At 42.5% G+C, this 22,135-nt stretch overlaps 1 protein-coding gene across 1 annotated transcript in view; it reads right to left on the bottom strand.

Annotated features, from left to right (window-relative positions):
* Window positions 1–22,135, bottom strand: part of GALNT10 (polypeptide N-acetylgalactosaminyltransferase 10) — an 80,826-nt gene that overhangs the window by 16,792 nt on the left and 41,899 nt on the right. Inside the window, exons 4-7 of the mRNA XM_032750800.3 lie at window positions 21,963–22,129; window positions 5,617–5,802; window positions 3,944–4,127; window positions 2,928–3,045 (exon numbers count right to left, since the gene is read on the bottom strand). Of these exons, the coding sequence (XP_032606691.3) occupies window positions 2,928–3,045; window positions 3,944–4,127; window positions 5,617–5,802; window positions 21,963–22,129 (655 nt within the window). The remainder of the gene's footprint in view (window positions 1–2,927; window positions 3,046–3,943; window positions 4,128–5,616; window positions 5,803–21,962; window positions 22,130–22,135) is intronic.

Here is a 22,135-nt window from a genome sequence, read left to right as displayed (position 1 = left end):
CAAATTAAATGCACTTATGTAAAAAAAAAACCAAAGCGCTTACGTAGGCAGCTGCTAAATTGTGTTCAGGAGAGGAAAGGTCCATTGTAACTTTGGGTAAAGAATTGAGTTTTGTTTCCACAATCAGGAAGATAAAAAAAAGACCAGGAAAAGCTGCAAGAGAGGAGACGTGAGGAACCCCACCTGAATGAAGCCTGCCGAACAGAGGAACCAGGAGGCAGCAGAAAGGAAAGGTGACAAATGCCCCACAGGCAGCTGTGAATGCTTGTTTACACTTTCTCCAAAATACAAGAACACACTTCAAGGTCAGCCCTGGGAATTCACCTGTAACCACCACTGCAGACTGTGATGTGCCTGTTGTGGCTGGGGTCACCCTGACCTGCAGCAGTGCTGCCTCACAGACACTGACTGAGCTGCTCTGCATGCACACAGGTCAAGAGAAGGAAGCAGTGCCTGTTTTCTGCTTGAATATGGAATAGATAGATCAACTCCTTCATTTCTAAACTCACATTTCTGTTTTAAGGGATTGCTAGGACCCAGAAAACAACAAACCAGCAGTTAAGGTTTGAAAGTTCACCACAGTTTTTTTGTTCCTCCTACACACAACATTTTCTAACGATGTTTGATGCACATGTTTCATACAAAGTGCAAGGTTTCTAGAGTTTGATCTACCCTCTAGCAAAATGTTTTCTGAGATGTTAAACACTGATGCTTTCTCTGTTGGCTTGCTTGAAAATTTCTGCTCAGAAGGGAGCAGAGCTAGCTGATAACAGAAATACGTACGATTTCCAAAAAGAAAGGCAAGAGGTTCCTAAATAAACTTGTTTATTTCCAGTCTCTCAGCAACAGAGCCCTGTATTTTAAAATAAAGGCAAAACCAGCAAAGCACACTACATGAATGGCCAAAAGAAGAATATGCTTAAGGAAAAAAAAAAATCCAAAACACAAAAAACCTCTCCCAGAAGTCCTTTACTTCTGGTCAGCCTTGAGAAGGCCAGATCCATTGCAATGGAGCACAGGCCAGCAGTACAGAAGAGTATCTGCACCCATGGCACCCAGGGACAGGAACAGAATCTTTGTTAAAGCTGGGCTGTATATCTGGCATGCTTAGAATCTGCATTCCCATGAGATAATAAATAATGTGAAAGTGGGTACCCCACACCTAAAGCCAGAGCTTTAAATTATTTGACAGTGCACCTTTAACTACAAAATTTCAGTCTGCTTCTAAAGGTAAAAACATAGCTCTAAGCTCACCAGGAAATGTCATAGCTTCATAAATTCTATGAACAAACCTTCTATTCTTGCAATTCCAGGAGAATTATTAAATCTATCAGCCACAGATGAATGTATCAATTTATCTTAATTTCTGAAAATACACTGAGCCTCTTTCAGTGAAAATTTCGTTTTTTCTGTTGCACAATGAAAAAGGGGGTCTTTGCAGAGATTAATTAAAGCAAATTTATCCCTCCATAAATTACCATCTCTGGACTGAAATAAAACACAGCATGTTTCAGAGGGGATAAGCAAACAGATGAATGAGGCAGTCTTATTTCCTGCAGATCAAGCAGTGTGACTGTCTGCTGTGGCACTGAAGACAAAGGGCTTGCCCAGCCACTGTCATCACTCTTGGAAACCAACATTTTCAGAGAGGAAGAGGCTGAATGCTGCCCCTCCTGCAGAGAATGAGCACCTTACACAATTTCATTACACACAACACACAGGTGAAATGGCTCTAAGCACAATGACACCCCCAGAGAGGGAGCCCCTCACCCCTCCCTTCCTGCCAATGTTACAAAGGACAAGGGACATCCAAGGTGACTTATGGGTTCTGGTGAGGAAATGATGGAAGAAAAGGCTGTCTCAAAATCAGTGTCTTTTCTCCCACTGTGTTCTGCCCAGCAGCACATGGGGTGTGTGTACAGCAATGTGCCACACTCTGTATTCCTCTGAACTGCTCAGAGGCATGGAGATCCTGGAATCTGTTTTGTAAAGTATGAGCCTTGATTTGCCAGGGGAGACAGAATTTTAGCTGCTGAAGCCAAACTGTGCACTACATCCCTGTATCCTCTAGCCTCATGTAAGGTCAGCTAGCTTAGATTAGTGGCATCCAGACAGCTGTAGAATCAAATATTCAACCTCTGAAAGAAACTTCAAACAGAGTTTAATGTAGATATCTTTACTCAGTTTGGTCCAGGTTATGGACTGGGCACCTGCCTTCAGGAGCTTGGGACGTGCTGGTGGGTTTCCCAAACTGGATTTCAGAGTTCCACAGTCCAACCCAACACAGGTACCAGCAGTCTTGGTGGGTTACAGTGACTTGTTACTCTTTGTACGCATATTTGGGCAGCTGGCTCACTCTTAAAGCCCTCCACTGACCAGCTCAGTCAATCAGTGGCACAACTGTCCCCAGGCCAGGCAGATAATGACCCAAAGTCATTGCCAGCAACAGTAATGACTCCAGTTGTTGAAGATTTCCTCCTGGCTGAGCTCCTCACAGCTAGGGGTCAGCTGGATTGACTACAGACAAAGCTGTTCTCTCTGAGAACTCAGGCTGAGCACTGAGGTCCTCCTGGAACTGGAATCCTCCTTCCCTCAAGGAGAAATTATTTCACCATGTTGCCAGGGTGAGCACAAAGCAGCCCCAGAGGCAGAGAGCTCCACACCAGCTGACTTACCCTTGCTGGGAAAAGCTCTTGCATCAGAGTTGTGACCACAGAATGGGGACAGCCCAGCTAATCCTGCTCAAAACTCACCCTCACAGGTCACTGCTCACATCAGTGCTGATTCTTCTGTGCACTATCTTACTACTCCCAGCTCTTTCACCTTTAGTCACACACAAAAGGACAAGACAGATCATTCACATTCTGCGCCTCAGAACAAATTCTTACTTTTCAAAACAAAAGTAATTTCCAGAGAAAATGGCTCACCTTAAAGGATATTTCATACTGCTCTCCTCCCCATATCTCCAGACCTGCATCATACCCTCCCAGCTCCCAGAACCACTTTCTATCGACTGCAAACAGTCCTCCAGCCATTACAGGAGACCTTAAGGAAAAACCAGACTCCATATTACAAACACATTCAAAGACACAGATCTCTAGCTAAACATTTAAAAAACAAAGCAAGATTTGACAAATATTCTTTTCACCACCCAGTGTTCCCAGTGCCTTTACAGCCCCGTCAGCCCATCAAACAGTTGTTTTGGGGTTATCTACTGATTTCCCACTTGCAAACGAGGAGAACCAGACCAGGCTCCCTTCAGAACCCAGTAATGCATCTCCTCCAAGCAGGGAGTTGACCATTAAGTGACAGGACACCACCTCAGCCCAAGGGACCTGTATGCTCCACACATGGTGTTCTGCTTCTGTTGCAGGATTGAGTCTTTGAGTTTGACCTCAAAAAGTGTTTTGTTGGTTGTTTTTTATTTTTTTTAAACACTGCAGAGTATAATGGACAGCAGAACTGTCTCAGTGTTGGCAAGCACAGCAACAGCAGAGCACAACTTGATCACAGATTTACTTCTGCAGTGCATTGTAATAATCAAAATTGCTGTAATTATTCTGCTTAGTTTTCTTCTTCCCCCATCTGGGAATGACACATAACCCACCATTGATTTGTTGTTTTTGGCAGAGCATTAGGGATCCTAAGTTATGTTTGAAAGATCTCAGTAATAAATGACCGCATTAATTGTTACACATTAGAGATTTTAGTGAAATGTTAACTTCTGCAGGAATTAACGTGGCAAAAAACAGCAATGAAAAGGAGAGTGTTCACAGCTACTATACAATGCATTTCTTTCAAACCAGCAAAGCAAACAGCTGCCAAAAAAGCAAGCAGCTTAACACCAGCTTCTGGCTTTTGCTATGCTGAGGTGTAAACCAACCCTACAGCAGGGTATTATTTCATTAGCTGGCTCTTAGCACTCTGCGTTTCAGTAACTTACTCAAAGGGATCACTGGGATCAGGTTTCTGTAACTCAGGAGGAATGGGGATCCTCTTGTAATACATCTCCCAGTCAAACGCCCCTCGCATTGCATCTCCAGCCTGAGTCTCATATCCGAAGTGGTCGTGATCAATAACATCAATCATTGGGCAGACGATAGTCTTGCGGTTTCGAGCAATCCGATCTAAAGATTGGAGAAACATGTTAGAAAACCTGCACCAGCTGGTTCCTTTCACCATGAAATTACTAAAAAAGAGCATCAAAATATGAAGCTGTCCAAGAATGACACAGTTTTCTTCCTGTTCCTTCTCTAGTGAGCAGATGCTCGAATTTATATCAATTTATCTGCTACTTCTGCAATCACTGAGAGAAAAACACCAGGCACCCATCACCCAGAAGCAGAATGGGAAGACACAGCCACACTACCACAGAGAAATGACTGCCAGGCTAAAACCAGACTTCTTGTACTCGGTGAGCCATCCTCATTTCCACAAGTGACCGGGATGTGAACCCCTTCTGTGCAGATCCAGATCCAGGGAATAATCCACGGCACCACCCAGCCCTAACTGCCACACTAGAATCTGGCAGGAAGCATTTCAGAATAATGGCATAAGTACTCTCAGCAGGCTCAAGCAATTCAAGTGTTACCTCCTGCCCCCCAACCTTTTCCTCCCACCAAACACAGGATCAATTCCTGCATAAACATCTGGAATTTCTTAAATACTTTGTTACTGAGACAGTCTCTTGTTGGAAGTTAGCTCTCAGAGCAGAGGTGATAAAATGACGTTTCAGTTTCCAAAACAACATCTCACAGAAATCCTTTCTGTGCTTTAAAAATCAAAGCATCCTCTTAGTGTTCTCATTTAAATGGCATTGGAGCTAATTCTGTCCTTCCTCCCTGGGGTTCATAAAGCTGCAAATGTTTCAAACTATTGCCAAATATAAACTGTAGTGAAAGCAACAGGATAACCATCCATCAATTCTGCACTCTTTCTTAAACCTCTGCTTGACAATTGTTGCCACAACCTGTTTGAGAAAGTCACACCTCAGAGAGCTCTGACAGGTCACTGGCAGCAGGATGTGAAGGAATTTGGTACCGGCCAGAGGCAGACAGGTACCAGAAACAGAGAGCACTGCCCCTTCAATTAGTCATCCTTGAAAGGAACTGACACCTCCTCAAAGATGGAGTGCTGCCTTGGAAAGGAGCGCCCATGTTCTACAAATACACACCACCAGCTCTCATTCACAAGAAGTATTTTTCACAGCCTTGCAGACTATGAAGTTAAATATAGTTATAGTGGAGATAAACCCCTTAAAACGACTCAAAAACTATATGTAAAAATCTTTTCTCTATCATCAAGCCATTCCTCTCGGCAAGCTGTTGAATGACCATGTGATAGTTTACTCTTCTAGCAAGCTGTAAATTATTTAAGATTTCATTTAATGAAGAAACAGAAGAATATGATTTCTGCTCTTTAATTAACAAAAGCATACAGCAGGGTTACTGCACAGTGCAGGACTCCAGAACAGAAAAAGTCTTGTACTCAGCACTACAAATCGCCAGCAATTCACTTGAGTCTTGTGGTTTGTCCTCCTATGATATTTCATCTTTTATCCACTTACAGCCTGAGGGGAAAGCAGCAGGTGGGAATGATTCCAGCAGCCCCACTCACCGAGCAGAGGGGGCAGCCAGTTGACGTTGGCCTCGCAGTGGGAGTCCAGGAAGGTGATGACGTCCCCGATGGCCACCGAGGCCCCCAGCATGCGGGTCCTGATCAGCCCCTCCCTCCTCTTGGTGCGCAGGATCCGCACGCTGGGGAACTGCGCCATGTAATCCTCCAGGCGCTTCTTCAGGTGCTCTGTGTGAAAAGGAGACATTGGGAACAAGCAATCCCTTAAAAACGCTGCTCTGTCTTTACCAGGAGGAGATGTCTTTGGAAGTATGGCCTCAACAGGTAACAAATGCAGCGATAGGAAAAAGGAAGTAAAACTTACTGCTTTTAAGGGTCTGAAAATAACTGCCCAAGCAAGACTTTTGAGGATGTTCCAAAACTTTAGAAGCAATTAAACAGCTGAGAAAAAAAAAAAAAAAAAAAAAAGGAACAAAGTGTATAGAATGAGAAAGAAAGCAGCAGAGGAGGAGGAAAAGGAATAAAAAGACAGCTGGCAGACCCTGAGCCAGGATTCTTGGACACTTGTGGAAAACCACGTTAACCTAGAAAAGACACAGCGGAATTCATTTTCAGAAGTAAACCACACTCAGGGCATTTAGCTCTGTGTGGTTTCTTCAAAACACACAACATAGCAATCTACTCATGCATAAACAAAAACCAGGAAAAAGCCTAGTCAGACACCCCTCCAAGCTGCAAGGCAGGCACAGCCACAGTGTATGGGGATGGCTTCCTCAAATGCTTATCAGAGGAGATTTGCATTTAAATATGTTAATATTTACACAACTGAACATGGACTGGAGCCACATCTGAATTAACACAGTGACAGTCACCATGATTGACAAGAATTCAAACAGGAGAGCTGCAGAGAAAGATCAGTGAGTGATCAAAACAATGGACAGCTTGTTCCAAAGTGCAGATAAAAAGTTTGGTCTGCATAACGAGAGAGGGGAACACAGCTGTCTTTACATCAAAGAGTGAAGCAGCAAAGAAAAACCTAAAAATAGGCTGAGCTGACGCTGGCCTCATCACTAATGGGTTGATCTTTCAGGCATCTGAAGTTTTGACAGGAAAGCCCATTCAGAGGGTGCCAGAGATTGTTCATTAATGCCCCACAGCACCCACTGCAGTCAACAACCGATGCAGGAAAGAAGCCTCACTAAACAAAACTTAGTATCTTACATCTAAGCAAGCAACTCAAAATCTCACACAACAAAACTTGACTAGAGGCAATCACTGAAATACAAACAACCCTCTGAGGGTATTTGCCTTCTGTAGGGAACACATCCTCTCCACTCTGTACAGCACATCTTCCTCAGTATCCAAAGGAAGCATGAAAGGCAGGGGCTGGAAAGGCCAACAGCAGGAAAGTGGCCCTGAACAGGGCACCAGGGAGGCTGGGCATTGGAACAGCTCACTGAAAAGAGCAAAGGAGCAAATAAACTTAACCTAGTTATGAGCTCTCCTTATTCAGCTGACCTGGCAAGTGTGAGAATGGTCAGAAGCCCTGTGGTAACACACATTCTGTGCCTGCTCTTTGAAGCAGCCATCATTGCCTCCCTTCAAACATCACCCAAATACACCTCCTTGCTTTTGAGGTATTCCCAGCAAGCTCTCTGCCCTGTTCAAAGCTTTGTTTAATATTCCCCAGGATTTTACTTCACAGATTCATTTTGGTGTTTTGCCTGACAAGTGTAATTGTCTCACAGTATCAACATAGGTTTCCCTCTCAATAGAGCCCTTAGGACTTCTTGATGTCTAGTGTGCTTTTCCCTCTTCCTTTTCAGGTCTCTTCTGAATAGATCCTCTCAAGCAACCAGAAATTTTGTCCACTCAATTACAGATTTTTCAAATAAGGGCCTTCCACAGAGACTAGACATATTATTAGTGCAGCTGCCTTCCTCCTGAGGCAGTGCGTAGACTTAAAACGAGAGGAGAAAAAAAAAAAAAAAAAGAAAAGAAAAGCTACCACTGTTTAACATCAGAGCTCATCCCTTGCCATTGTTAGTTTGTCACAAAAGATTGTTTCATTGCAGAGAACAAATAATTCTCACTTCAAGCATAAATCAGCTAAGCCCAAACCAGGATGCAGACTTTACTTTATGTACCCAATACAAGATAAACACAAGAGTGGCTGCTGGTGCTCGTTATAATAAAAGAAGGAACCATCACACAAGACACTCTCAGTCTGATTTCCCTAACAACAGCCAGAGATTGATAATAGCAGAAGACACTTGGATGATCAGACTACATAATACATACATTATCCAAGCCAAACCTATAAAGCACTGGAAAGTCTTAAAAAATCCACAGTTCCAAACCAATGGAAAATATAAAGAGCCTTTCTTCAGCTCTTTATTTTGATTAAAATGAGAAAACGAGACTAGGAAAGATCCCAGAGGTTTGCCTACCACATGTGTGTCCATAATTTCCATTTTAACATCACCAGCCTTTCTGAACTGTTCTGATTTGTGGTGCAATTTCATCTGTGGTGACACCTGGGGCAGCTGAAGTGACTCCTCCAGGGACACAAGCATGGCATGCTCAGCCTCCTACCAAACATGAGAACGTCCTGGGATCTGGTCTCACACGCCCCCCAAAAGGGTAGCACAGAGCCACTGGACTTGGCCATATCACTTGTGATGATGCTGTGATGATGAAGGCTGCTCTGCTACACTGACTGAGGACAGGGTGATTTGTGTCTATAGATGAACAAGCAGCTAAAAATGGAGATTTCCCCATTTTTATAGTGTCATGGGGAAAGGAAGGCACAGGAGCCATGGGGTGTTCTCAGGCAAGTACTGTACAAAGAGACAGCAGAGAGTCTAATCCAGACTTCTCACTGCATTCCCAAAAGCTGAGTTTCATTCTTCAGCACTTCTTTACTACATTTCCATAGCAAGAAAACACCAAAGCCTTCCATGCTTGCAGTGAGGACTCTGCTGTTTGCTGCACTGGTAAAGTGCCTCACACGACAGGAATCATGTCCCTGATGCTTTGGAGAACAAGGAAAAGCTGCAGGTGTTCCAGCAGCATCTGTGCACTGACACTGCTGCAGGGAACACGCCTGCTGAGGGCTGTCCTGCAGGATGATGCTCAGGTAGGCTGTTCCTCCCAAATGTGCAGAAAAATCCATCTTTGGTTACTGCATTTTGTCAGATTAAGACTTCTCTATCATGAACTGTAAGTGGGCAGAGCTTATTGCATCTGCTTTGCCTAATTGAAGAGTCACAGACCTCTGAGCAACCTCACAATATACAAAACTCAGTAAAATGTGGTTTTCAAAGAGATTTCTTTATTTCCTTATCCTCATGCTATTCCTGCCACACAGCCTGGCTTCTATGCACCCAGATAGAAAATAGTTATTTCCTTCTATTTCAAATATTGTCCCAATTAAGCCAAATTTTGCTTTTAAAAGAAAATTAAAAAAACCCAAACAAGTGCCGTTAACTACTACAAAATTTAATGAAGCTTTAAAAAAATATATTATGGAATCTTGTCACACTGAGTAATTTTTATTACAAGGGCAATTTTCTTTAATGAAAGTTGTTAGGTGAACTGGATGGATTCCAATGGCTATGCCTATGCTGGGCAAAGTAACACAGCCCAAAAATATAAATGAGAGTAAGATTATCTGCAGATTGAAAACTATTCTGGTAGTTTGCTAACATACTTTGCAATAAAGTTGATGTACAGTGTATACATTAACAGTACCAGTCAAGAACCACTGCTTTCTTTACTTTGAGCTGTAAATAAAGCTGTGTGAAGATAGGAGAGAAGTTTTAGAAGCATCCTGCTTTACAGAAGCAGCCCTAAACTTTGCAAAATAAGGCATTTTTTCCCCCTAGGTCAAATTTCTGTGGTGGCCTCACTGTACTTCTTCCTACTAGCTTCATCCAAGCAGAGCTGCCCTCAGACCCCTCTAGCCTGGTGACCACTTGCAGCATGCCCAGGACCTTCCAGGACTGGAATTGCTCATATCCAGTTGACTTTTCATTCCAACACCGTACTCTGCCACCTGCAGAGGCACCTAAGAAATTCAAACACAAGTATATGCAGAAACTGGAGGAAGACAGAAGAGTCCAAGGAGGTTTTTTTTTGATAGCTTTTGTTGTTTTTTTTAATAGCTTATAGCCCCTGTAACAGCTCTGCAGTATTTGGCAGGGAAGAGAGTACCAGTATTTGCGATAGAAAAACAACCACCAGCCATGACTTGAAACTATTAAAGTGATTTATGTCCTGTGAAAGAACTATGAGTGAAACACTTCTCCTGTCCTACCAGTGCAACATTTCATGGTTCATATGATACCATCAGCTTTGGTTTCTGAATTTTACACTGTACAGCACATCTGCAGCTCCAGTGCCTTTTCCAGATGTGTACCATCAACCAAATCCAGAAGGGACAGCACTGCAGAAATAGGAAACATTCCCAGACACCTTCCCACGTTACTCTGATGCCACTGGTAGCACCAAAGGTCCCTGTGCCCTACAGGATCCTGGCACCTGCTGAGGTGCTTTGCTTTAGTTCACACTCAGAAGCTTGAAGATGCAAAGATGGGAGAGCCACTCCCCTCTGAAAATCCAGGGAACCTCCCCTTCCCACTGAAGGGCACAGGAGGACAGGACTGGAGGATCTGCAGAATTCCATTTTAGGCAGAAAAGCACCATTTCCCTTCTCTGCAGGTTATTTTGGCTGCTTTTCAACACCCAAAGCCTGAAGTGCCAGCATGCATCTGGCATTTGTTTACAGGTTACCCCAGCCTGCCATCCCACCCTCCCACACACAGACACGCTTGTTGAGGATTACAAATGAATCCATTCATTTTTACTTGGCCACTTGGCCCTAACGTGCTGTTTAACAATTTAAGAACGAATTATACTTCTTCCTGAATCCATCATAATGTGCAAACCAGGCCTCCCTGAAATAGAAGATTCTAAATCATTGAAATTAACTTCTCTCCCTGTTTTGGTGCAGATGAGTAATCCTTTGAAACAGCAAAATGTGCTGTTATCCAAACAAGCAACACTTCCACTAGTTTTAATTTTCTTTCAGTGTTTTCACGCTCTGATCACTGAAGTTGGTTGGGAGGATAATAAATTGATTTAACAAATTGCACTATGAGCACCAGTCTCAGTAATAGAAAACTGATTAGGCTGATCACAGCTTTCCAAGCTGAATCTTCTTACAAAGAGGAAAAGGCTTGAGGAAGGAGAGAATTAATATTTGTTGCTGCACTGATTACAGTTCTGGGGTGGACTCCAAAAGGGAAGGGGGCCCAGTTTCCACTGCCCATTCAGCACCAGTGTTGGGTCTCAGCACAATTTTAAAAACAAAAACTGGGGGGGGGGGGGGGGGGGGGAAGGGTTTCTGTGCATGGGACAACAGCTAAATGTGTACCACCCCACATGATGATACAGCATGGTTTGGACTTCAACAAAGATTAAAAGGGTTTGCTGAAAACCTTACAGGTTTTATTCTCTTTCCAAATGGTTTCAAAACAAGCTTCTGTTTCAGGCACAATAAAGTGCAAAGAAGTGGAAGAATGGTGCCCAAGAAATAAGCCAGATTGTGAGTTAGTGAGGAAAAGACCACCAGATGTGAGCCTGGACTGTGATGAACTCAGGTGTATAAACTTCTGCTGTCCTGCCCGTGCATCAATTCACCCTTCAGTTTGCAAAGGGAACTTTCTTAGTGCTTCCTCCAGCCTAGAGCAGACATTCCAACCCTGCTCAGGTATCCTTCAGGAGATGCTAGCACTGAATGCAGAGATAAAGGTGTAATTTTAAAATGGGAAAATTTACACTTACTGGAATTAGTATATAAATACACCCAGAACCCAAGGAAAGTTTAGTAGGCTGCATTTCCAAGCAGGGAAATACACAGGGAGTCATCATCTTAGTGATTGCACAACCTCTCAATCTCTCAGGAAAGTTTACTTTGTAAAGGAATCTGTTCCAACAGCTGCTTTCAGAGGGAATCCAGAAAAATCCATTTACCTATCTTTCCATCATGCTGTAAAGGTTTAAACACCTTCTGTTCCTCAGGAGCAGTGCAGTCAACCTGTGGTGGATGCATCACCTCTTAATTCCTGCACACTGACCTCCTGGCCAACCCACAAGATCAGTTTTCCCCCTCTGCCAGAACTCATCTCTCCCACGGGAAACAGTCAAGTCATTCTCATTAGTTTGCTCTTCTCCCATTTCATTAAATATGTATCAAGATTAAAGCACCCACTTAGGTTTTTCCCTCTTCTGTCGACTACATCTCATCTAAAGAGGGTATTTTGCGGCTCTCAGTGATTTCCTGTTGATTGCTTTTAACCTCAGAGCTGCTGTGCTGGCACACATACACTGGAGAGATGCAGGTTGTGGCCTACACAGCCTTTGTAGCTGCAAAACGGGTGAATTCCTTGCAGTACACTTAATATTCAGCTCAAGTTTGATGTAGCCATGGTGACTGGCAAGGAAGGGCATTATTGTCCCAAATTACTGCCTTCAACCTGAGCAATCTCTGTGCTCATCTTCAGGCCACACCAGTAGCTTTGTCTACCCAGTTGTCTAACCAAAGGAATGCCTGCACTCTCAAAATCTTTAATTGCCTTGAACCTGTACCATCAACTGCTTTCTGGGCACTGGAGAGACAAGCAGGGGTGCAAAAACATCTCAAGAAGTTTGTTCCAAAGCCTCCTCTGTGCCCAGGGAGCATGTCAGGACACAGCCACTGCTGCCAGTGATGTTCTGCACGGCGTATCATGACAGGAACCTAAATCCTATGACCAACAGCAAGGCAAAACCTGCCACCATCTGAAGAGATGCAGGCAGATGAAGTGTTAAGACAGCCCTTATTGAAACATTTTGGAACGTATCAAAGCTGTGAGATTAAAGCCTTAAAAGTCACGGAGTTGTGCTGGGGAAAAAAAGAAAAGAAAAGAAGATACCAAAAACAAACCAGTCCTCAGAGAGTTGGCTTTGTACATGAATAGTGCGGATAGAGGCAAAGAATTTCTTGGCCTGAAAGTATTTGCTCTGTACAAATCATCAGAAAAGGAAATATTCCAGAAAGAGCACAAGGATTGACAGAGAAATCTGCTCCAGACTTTTGTCTCGTTAGAGAACAGTCCATTAGGCCCGAGATGTAACTCACTTGAAAGTGGCTTTGATTTGGTAGGAATGCACCCCTTTGGATCCCACAGGCTCTGATCTCAAGTGTCTAAGTGAGGAAGAACAACTATGAAGCCTAAAATTAATAGCAGAGAACTACAAAGTTTTTGCTCTGGGGTTGCAGCCAAATTGGAGTATTGGAAGACTAACTGATAATCCTTCAGTCCTACAATGATGCTTAAACATTAATAACCATGAATGACAAAGCAGAAGGAGCTCTGTCCTGTAGTCTGTGTATCAAAGAACAGAAAACAATGCATTTGGCAAATGAAAAAATTAGCAATATAGCTGCTGGCAGAACACACACAATCGACTTGCGGTAAAAAACTCTGCATGCCAGAAGTATAATTTACAAACTCACACTTTACTCTTCTTGTAGGCCTCTTCACCATCAGTTCCCAGCACTCTGGTTTACTTTACTCACAAGAAATGCAGCTATCACAGTAAGTCAGTGACATCTGCTAGAAAGGTCAATAAATCTATTAAATCCCAAAGCACAAATGCAGGCCTGTTCAGAGCTGCACTGATACCAAAACAAAGCCATCTCGTGGGCAATGCCATTCTCAAGTGACACATTCATTTCATCTGCATGTCAGAGCACAGGGCAGGACTGATAGCTGAAGGTCCCTGCTTTTAACTCTGGAGCTTTGGCTTCCCCCTGCCCAAAGTTAAACTACTGTGCTCCATCAGTGCATCCCTGTTGTGGGTGCAACAGTGCTCCTCGGGAACTGATCCTACACTCAGAGCATTGTGTGGCATTTCTTCACTAAGAAAATATAACTGCAATTAAAACTAGAAAAGGAATGTAGCTTGGTTTATCCACTTTTATTTTTCAGTTGAAGCAGCATTTAGTTTCTGATTTTCTCCAAGTGAAAAAGTTTCCACCTTTATCAAAGTCCCTGTGTAGAACAGCTGCTTTGTTAATACCACTCCAAATGCAGGTTTAAATAGCAGAAACTATGATTACCAGTAATAGATATCATATATGGGCAGAGGGTGTTTGAATCACATTTCTAATTAACTTCTATAGAGAAGCAGCTGTAAAGCATTAAAATGCTGATTTGCACTGCAGCTGGCAGATATCTAGATTTTTTGACTCCTAGCAGATGAGGACATGTACTTCAAGGTAAGGAGAATGATATTAAAGCTGTTTTCCTGCAAAGTTCCTCTAACAGAAGCTACATGTGTAGGGTTTCTTAGTAGCAAGCAATGCACTGAGATTTACTTAATGAGCTGTAATGGAAACTCTGCTCCTCAATTATTTATTTTTTTTTAAACTTTAGACTGCCAGACATCCTTCACTACACAATAATTAGCTGAGAAAGAGGTCACAGTACACTTGACCTTTTAAAGTCACCTCATTTCCTTTCTGGAAGAATCTTTCAGTCATAGCAACTGATCTTAGAGAAATAAATACAAGATAATGAAAAGTAAACTGGTTAGTTAATTTAGGCTGCCACAAACAAAGCTGTAGTAAACAACTACAATAGGCCCTCATGCTTCTTTAAACACCAGAGAATAAACTTTTAATGCTCCCCAGCCATTGCCTAATGAACAGTGCAGGTTTTAGACATCCCTTTATGAAGGGAATACATGAGTACAGACATTAAAGACACATTAAAAATGAATACTCAAAAAAGGGAAAACATAAAGTGGAATTTAATCCACATCTCACTCTTATCCAAAGCAGACTTTGTCACTGTTATCTAAAGTATCTCATACCACAAGACACTGCCAGAAATGGAGAATAACAAATTATTCTCTTCTCATCTACAAAAATGGGACATCTGCACCAGCTTTTATTTTATTGCTCCCTTTGGTGCTCTATGGAAAAGAGTGCTGGTGAGTTCACAAATTCACTCCTACACTCGTGTCCCTGCTCTGCTGTGCTCCCTGGGAATCATGCTGCAGTTTGGGACAGAAATTTCACATCTCTCCACCCAAGAAGAACCAACCTTCTCCCACTCACCCAAAGGGAGATATGTCTCACTGTCTGTTACTTCAAAGACATTTTTCATGAGTCTAAACAGGCCTGAGATGGTCTGCAATGAATTCTAACATGGAAAAAAATCCTCTTTATTCTGTGACTTAACTTAAAAAATAATCTATCAGTTGTTTGGGACAATATTTACCACAACTTTTATGAGAGACCTTGAAAGCAACACTTATAAAGTTTGTGGAAAAGCACAGTTGGCCCAAAAGAGCCTGGCTTTTTCTTCTTTTCTCCATACTTTCTGGTAAGAAGCTTTAAAATGAAAATATTGATAATTCAGCAAGAAAGGCTGTCACCACTTTGTACTAAGCACAGTCACTCCATAGTCTGAGATGTACTAACCAGATGCACTTCAGTGCATTTGAGAGAGAAAAAAAATTACTTTTACAGTGCATGTGCCTAAAGATGAAAAGATAATCTCTTTAGCTGCATAAATCTGTTACTGTTCCATTTAAAGATCAAAAAGAATACAAGTATTAAACCTTTTTCTATTTCAGATACTAAGAACATGATTTCTTTCAATTAAGGCCTGGCAGATGTGGTTAATGGAACAGAGCTGTATTTGTTATGTACCTGCTGCTGCACCAAATTACACATTAATCACCCCTTGCCTTCTCCCTCACTGCACTACTCAGTGACTTCTGCCCTCCAGACCAAATACCAAATTATACTGCTCATGGTTCAGCCAAGTTACCTCACTCACATTTGGTTTTCCATTCAGGTTATTCCATACCTCCAGAGTTACCTGCACTGCAATATGAAGAGGGCTTTAAAATGTCACAGGGATTTATCTGTCAAGGGAAAAAGAAGGATTTGGTTGTGTCTCCTCTCTGATGTGGAAGGAATAAAAAAAAAAAAAAAATTAATGGTTGAAGATATAAATAGAATAGACTCCTAAAAAAAAAAAGTTTCCACAAATTAAGATGAGGTTCAAGGTAACAGAGTAGTCTTGGAAGATGAAGCTAAAATCAAAAATCTCCATAATAACCACCCAAGGGAAAATGAGTTCCCATGTACATTCGTGAGAACAAAATTGTCTCCTTGAAATCCACCGCAGCCGAGGATGTATTTACAGAGCTCCTGGATAGCCACTCCCTAAACCAGACTGTGCTTAATGTAAAGGCCAGAGGGTTCACTTTGCAAATCATTGTCACATCGGGTCAAACACATGCAAACACTTGGGCTGACAGCTGTTGTTGCCTCCCAGTGTCAGGTGCAGGATTTGCCTGGCTGCTCTGAGAAGGATGCTCAGCTTTCACACCTTGCCACTGTACAGACATCAACACCATGGGCAGAGGGCCCAGCTGGGTCAACACTTCCAGAACAATCCTGATGTTTGGAGACTGCAGCATTGTCAGTGCTGCCACATCCAGCTTTCTTCTTGTACCAGCACAGTGCTTTGCATGTACCTCATGCTTTGGAGATACTGCAGTTCTTGTTGTCAACAAGGGACATTTGTTCTAAAACACTGTCATTTATACCAAAGTAATCTTAAAAACAAGTAAGAACAGGCTGTCACTCAATATGCAAATAATGGAACGCTGAAACGTGAGTTTTATGTGAAATGCAAGCACTTAGCCACAATCACTGATTTTTGTCAAGCTCAGCCATAAAATAAGATAAACCCCGTGTGGTATGTACCCTTTCCTCTGTGCACACAGCCAGCCCCAAGTACACCACAAGATGTTTCTTTTAATGACATTCAGCAATTAAGTCACAGCCTCCTGCACACAGTAAGCTTCAAATGTCTTGAATAATTTTAAAAGTTTCACTGCTGCAAAGGGTGAAAAGGTAAAAATCCTACCATGGATGGCATTAAGGGAAAGGCTGAAAAATCCATTATATCAGTTTGTTGCAGAAGCACATAAATGCAAACAATTAGTTTGTTTTAGAGGCATTCTTTTACAGGTGTTTCCTAAATATGTTATAAGAGCTCTGCAGAAAAGGACCTGGGAGTCCTTGGGCACAAACTGAAGCACAGGAAATGCTGGTTAAGCATAAGGCATTTTTTAAATTACTTTTTTTAAACTAGGTCACTGACAGATTGACTGAACAGCAGAACAGGTTCCCCAGAGACATTATGGAGTCTCCATCCTTGGAGATTTTCAAAATTTGGGTGAGTAATAAGATCTAGAGAAACCTGCTGTTGCTGAGAAGAGGGGTTGGCTTGGATGATCTCCAGATTTCCTTTCCAAACTCAACTAATTGTGATTCTGCACCTGTTCCAGTTCACCAGGAGTGTTTGATGTTACACTGCTGTGCTGGGCTCCCAAATACCTACCAGGTGAAAAGCAAAGAACATTCTGACAAGCATCCTGCAAAGGGATGTGCCACCCCCTGCTCCTCCAGCTCAGGGCTGATCATTTATTACTGAGAGACAGAGGACAGCTTTACATCTGTTCATGCAGACACAGAGACAGCTTTTACAGCAGAGGTGTCCACGAGCTACAAGAATTAGGTGGAGACCAACAATTCATTTAATACAAGACAGACCCTGGGGCTGAACAGATCCATTTCTCACCATAGCAATTCTGCTGCAAGCCCAGGGACTGAAGCAGACCCTGAAGAACCATGAACTGCCTGCCTGTTACTTGTGGCCAGCTATCAATAACAAAATGCCATCTGAGCTGACAGAAAAAGCTGCAGTGTTACAAATTGACCTGCAATTCCACTTCAGTTCTCCTCCTCCCATTTCTATGACAGAATAGAACCAAATTCCCACTCAGCAGCAGGGTAATTAGATATTCAAAAAGCAAATAAATTTCATGTGACAGTCCCCAGGAGAAAACTGATATACATGGAAAAATCATTTTAGTTCACTTAGGGCCATTCTGGTAACAACAGGCTTGGAGGGATGCAATTAGTACCCTGCATGCCAGCATATGAAAAGGTTTAATTTACCCTATCAAACCTAAAGAATAACTATAGAAATTAAAAGTGAAGTCACAAATCTACACAAGACTGCCACAGCTAGGAGTTTTTATAATGAGGAATTCTAAAGTGGTAATTCACATGTGTTACATTCCAAATTCTGCTTATCCAGAAGGGGAGGCATTATTTTGGACCACCCTGCAAGAGCTGAGGTTCATCAAACCCATGGAGGTCAGTCTGTGGCTCTCTACCAGTTCTCTACCATGCAGGAAGAAGCAGCCAGTGCTGGGCAGGTTATTTCTTATTCTCCAACAACAGTTTGCTGAATTGGTGTCTCCCTTTTCAACATAACCTATTTTCTTCAGCACAGAAATCCCTACAAGTGTTCTGAACTGGGGAGAAAGTTTTTATTTCACTCTCAATCAAGTCTGTAGGGAAAAAAAGCATTGTAGCAGTCTTAATGCAATACTACCCTGACAGCAGAGACTACCAATAGAGAAAATAAAAACCAGCCCTGCAATATTCACTCTGCTGTGACCAATAGCACGTGATGGAAAGCAGCTCCCTCTAAACGAACCCAACCTACCAAGGGAATCCCCACAGAGGAGGATTTAAGTGTCAGGAAGGAGCTGCTGGAGGTGACAATGTGGTCTGCAGCTCAAGGCAAAGGGGATGAAACCACCACAGCCACTGACCCCACTGACAGGCAGCCTTTCCCACGGCGCTCTGGCTGACATCAAATCCTGCACAAAATTTGGGTGAGGAAAGGCTCTAGCCTTTTTATAAATTTGGACCATTTGCATTATACTGCAGGCATTAAAAAAAAAAAAAAAAAATCATTCCAGACAGAAGTTTTCCAGCACATTTTGACTTTCCAAGTACAAAGCAAAGGAAACATTTAAAAAACATGACTTGTAAAGCTTTTGCTGCTCCCTGTTAAGATTTCCTGTCATCGGGACAGCATTTTTTGGATGAAAAATGTTTATTGCTAAAGGTCACAGAGTTGTCTCTTTCAAACAAATTGAGAAATAAATGGCTGCTGACACTTCCAGATGATGATTCATCTGTCCAGGAGCTCCAATAATGCACAGCCACAGCTGCCCCTCAGGTTTGCTGCAGATCACAGCAGCCACCAACTAACCCAGAAATCTGTCTTCACTCTCTTGTCACTCTGTTAGCCAACTTCTCAGCCCTCTTCATAGACACACCAAAAATTCCTTACACTCAAGCTTAAAACCAGATGAAAAGCTATGAAAATAACATCTGTCAGGAAAAACACTGTTTGCAGTAGCCAGGTTTCCACACTTACTGTTTCTATTATTACCAAAATCCTCTTTTCTTCATGTGCAGCAAAGGTTCTCTGTGTGTGAGATACAGGGATGAAAGAGGCTGATGGATCAGCACCAATAGCACCATTCCCAAAAACCAGTGAAACAGCAGAAGAAGAGAGAAACATTCCAGCACCTCAAGGGCAGCTGGCAAACCCCAGCACATTTAACCCCAGCACAGGTCAGCACACAAGAAATGCTGGCAGGAGAGAGAATCTCCTTGCCAGGGAAGGTCAAGCTATAGAAGAATATTCTTTAAAGAGTTATTAAAGTTCTGGAGGTCTGTTTAGACAACCCTCGAGTGAAAAGCCAGCATGAGACACAGCAGAGATATCCAGTGTTTTATCCTGTCAGACTAACATCTCCATAAAAAGAATTAATAATAGATTTTTATTGAGTGATTATCCTTTCCATCCTTGGCTTTTCACTGGAGTTTATGGTGACTATTTACTGATCTCTTCAGGAGAAGGAGATGACATTTACTGTTCCTACTATGCCCCTCTGATCTCAGCTCTGGCCTCGACTGTCACTACATCCAAGTGATTCTGTAACTTTAAAAGATACTGCTACAAATTTAGGGTACTATTATTTCAAACAGAAGCACAGAATTCTTGAGGACAATGCAGAATACTTTTCAGACAATGCAGAGGACCAATCATTTATGATTTGCAAAGAAAAATCAAGAAATTTCTCATTCTTTCTGTTGCTCTCCAGTTCTGTGGCACAGCTGTGATGATCATCAGCTTGGATGTGGAGTTCTTATTATCTGCCCAATTTAATAATAAGAAACATAACCAGAGCAGTTGTCTAACAGTCCAAATCCAAGATTATGCTCTTTTCAAACAAGTAAAAGTTTTCCTGGAACTTCTGCTCCTTCATGCATTTCAGTTTGATGCATTAAACTATCAGTTCTCAGTTACTAGGTTGAAGTATTTGTCATTTAGGTTTTTGGTGGCTTTTTTTTTTTTTTTTGTTTGGTTGTTTGTTTTTTTTTTTTTTAACAATGGATAAATTACTACCAGAAATTTGTAACCATCAGCCTTTCAAGTCAAGATCATGTGATTAGGATTTAAGAGCACCCTAAGACTAAGGATCTATTTAAGCCCATTGAGGGATTTCCAAGTCAACCCCAGTGTGGTTAAGGAAGAAAAGTGCAGATACAGAACTGACAGCACTGAAGGAAAGATGTTTCATCCTAACCAGTAATTGTCCCAGTGTGCAGAAATCAACTGTGCTAGCAGGAAAATAGTGGCTTAAAAAAAATCCAAACAAGAAAAATCCCCCCAAAGAGAACCCCCACACCAGTTTTTATTAACACACTCTTTACATGAGTGTTATTCTCTTCCCTTGACAATTTAGCCTACTGTCCAGCACCTGCAATCTTTTATATCCATTTATAAATAGATGCTGCACACAAATGAATCCCAGCTACTTCTTGCAACCTTTGTATGAAAGATGGATGACCAAGGGAGAAAAGTTTTTGTCTTTTGTTTTTGGCAGGTGAAACAGAGAAGAGCAAGATGGACAAACAGCACAGGTACAGATTGAGGAACAGGGGTGGAGCCAGGAGGGTTCTCTTTCACCTGGTCGAGGCACATCTAAAGAACAAGGAAAACAGATACACAGGAAACTAGATTTCATTACTTCCACTTCTCTGAAAACAAACCCATTTGTACAATTCACTTGTGGTTACAGCATGAGCTTGTCTAATTTGCTTCTAGATTGAGTAGCAATAAAAAGACCTTGGCAGGAAGGTGGGTTTTCCTTCTCCTCACCTTAGCCTGAAAACTCTCTAAAGAAATGCTTATTTCATGTAGCATTGATTTGTTCAATGCAGCACGCCTTGCTTGCAAACTAATGAGAGAAGAACTTGGGCAGTGCCTGTTTGGAAGCCAGTATAGGTCAGAACACGAAATATTCACAAGCTTGTTTCCAAGCTCATTTAGGAGCTTCCTAGATATCAGGTTTCTGGAGATGTATCCTTTAGGAGCTGTACAGAAAGCTCTTCTGCCTCACTTGAGTAATACCAGTGGCTTGAACTCTGCAGCTCGTAAACCTAAATAGTCTTAGGAACATTAAAGGAGAAAACAGAGTTTCTAGCTCTGATCATAAACCCTCAGAGTCACTGTGCCCTCTTCAAAATGAGTCAGAAGACTTCCCAGGGGATTTCTCCACCTATGCAGTGTCTACATGACAGGGGCATTGATTCCTTCTGCACTTGTCTTTTCCACCACAGCAAGGGTGCAAAACACAAGGCAAAGGGCAGCTTAATTTGCATCAGGCACCATTTATATGGCTCAGAGGAAAAGATCTCAACAACTACATGCACACTTTGCTGCTGCAATGAGAAGTGGTTGGTCCATTCGTGGTGATGTGTGGTGGCAGTGACTCCACACCTCTGCAGACAGCACTTCAACCCAATCCAAAGTGACTACTCTGGGCAGTGCAGTACAGAATATTGAGGGACGTTCCCAGCAAGGGAGAGAAAAGGTTTGGATGCTACACATTTACTTTTCAGGAGCACAGAATTCATGAGAAAGGCAAGCCAAATCATAGGCAGTCCCATCTGGGATGGAAACCCCATCTGATGGATGGAAACCTTTTGTCAAGGATTCTTTTACACGATCTGCAGCAAGAAAGAAAAAAAAGTAGAATGCAACGAGTGAGCTATTCCAGGCTCTTGGGGTTTTTTTTGTTATTTCAAGAGTCAACATTTAACATTTTACATTAAGGGCTACAAAGGCCCTTAGCTGAATATTAAAACCATCTTTTGCTATTGCCCAGAACACCGGACAGTCCATGTCAGCACTAGCTAAACCATCACACCCTGAACATGGAACATGAATTTTCTGCTTTCAAATGTCCCAGAGCAAGATTGCCCTGAGCTCTGCTGCTGGCAAGTAAAAAAACCTCAGGTGATCATACACATATTTTCAAGTGTGGTGATCCCTTAGGCAGGGAAGGCTGGTGGGGAAGCCCCAGGGAAAGCCCCCTACCTCTGTCACTGAAGTCATCCACCAGCACGACCTCTGCCACCAGCTCGGGCGGGGAGCGGTTCAGGACGCTGTGCACCGTGCGCAGCAGGGAGGACCAGCCTTCGTTGTGGAACGGGATGATCACACTGGTGTTTGGGAGCTTCTCCAGGTACAGCTTGTTCTTGCAGCTGGGC

The sequence above is a fragment of the Taeniopygia guttata genome, chromosome 13 (assembly GCF_048771995.1).
Source record: "Taeniopygia guttata chromosome 13, bTaeGut7.mat, whole genome shotgun sequence".
NCBI lineage: Eukaryota > Metazoa > Chordata > Aves > Passeriformes > Estrildidae > Taeniopygia > Taeniopygia guttata.
This window is presented reverse-complemented; position numbering and strand designations above follow the sequence as displayed.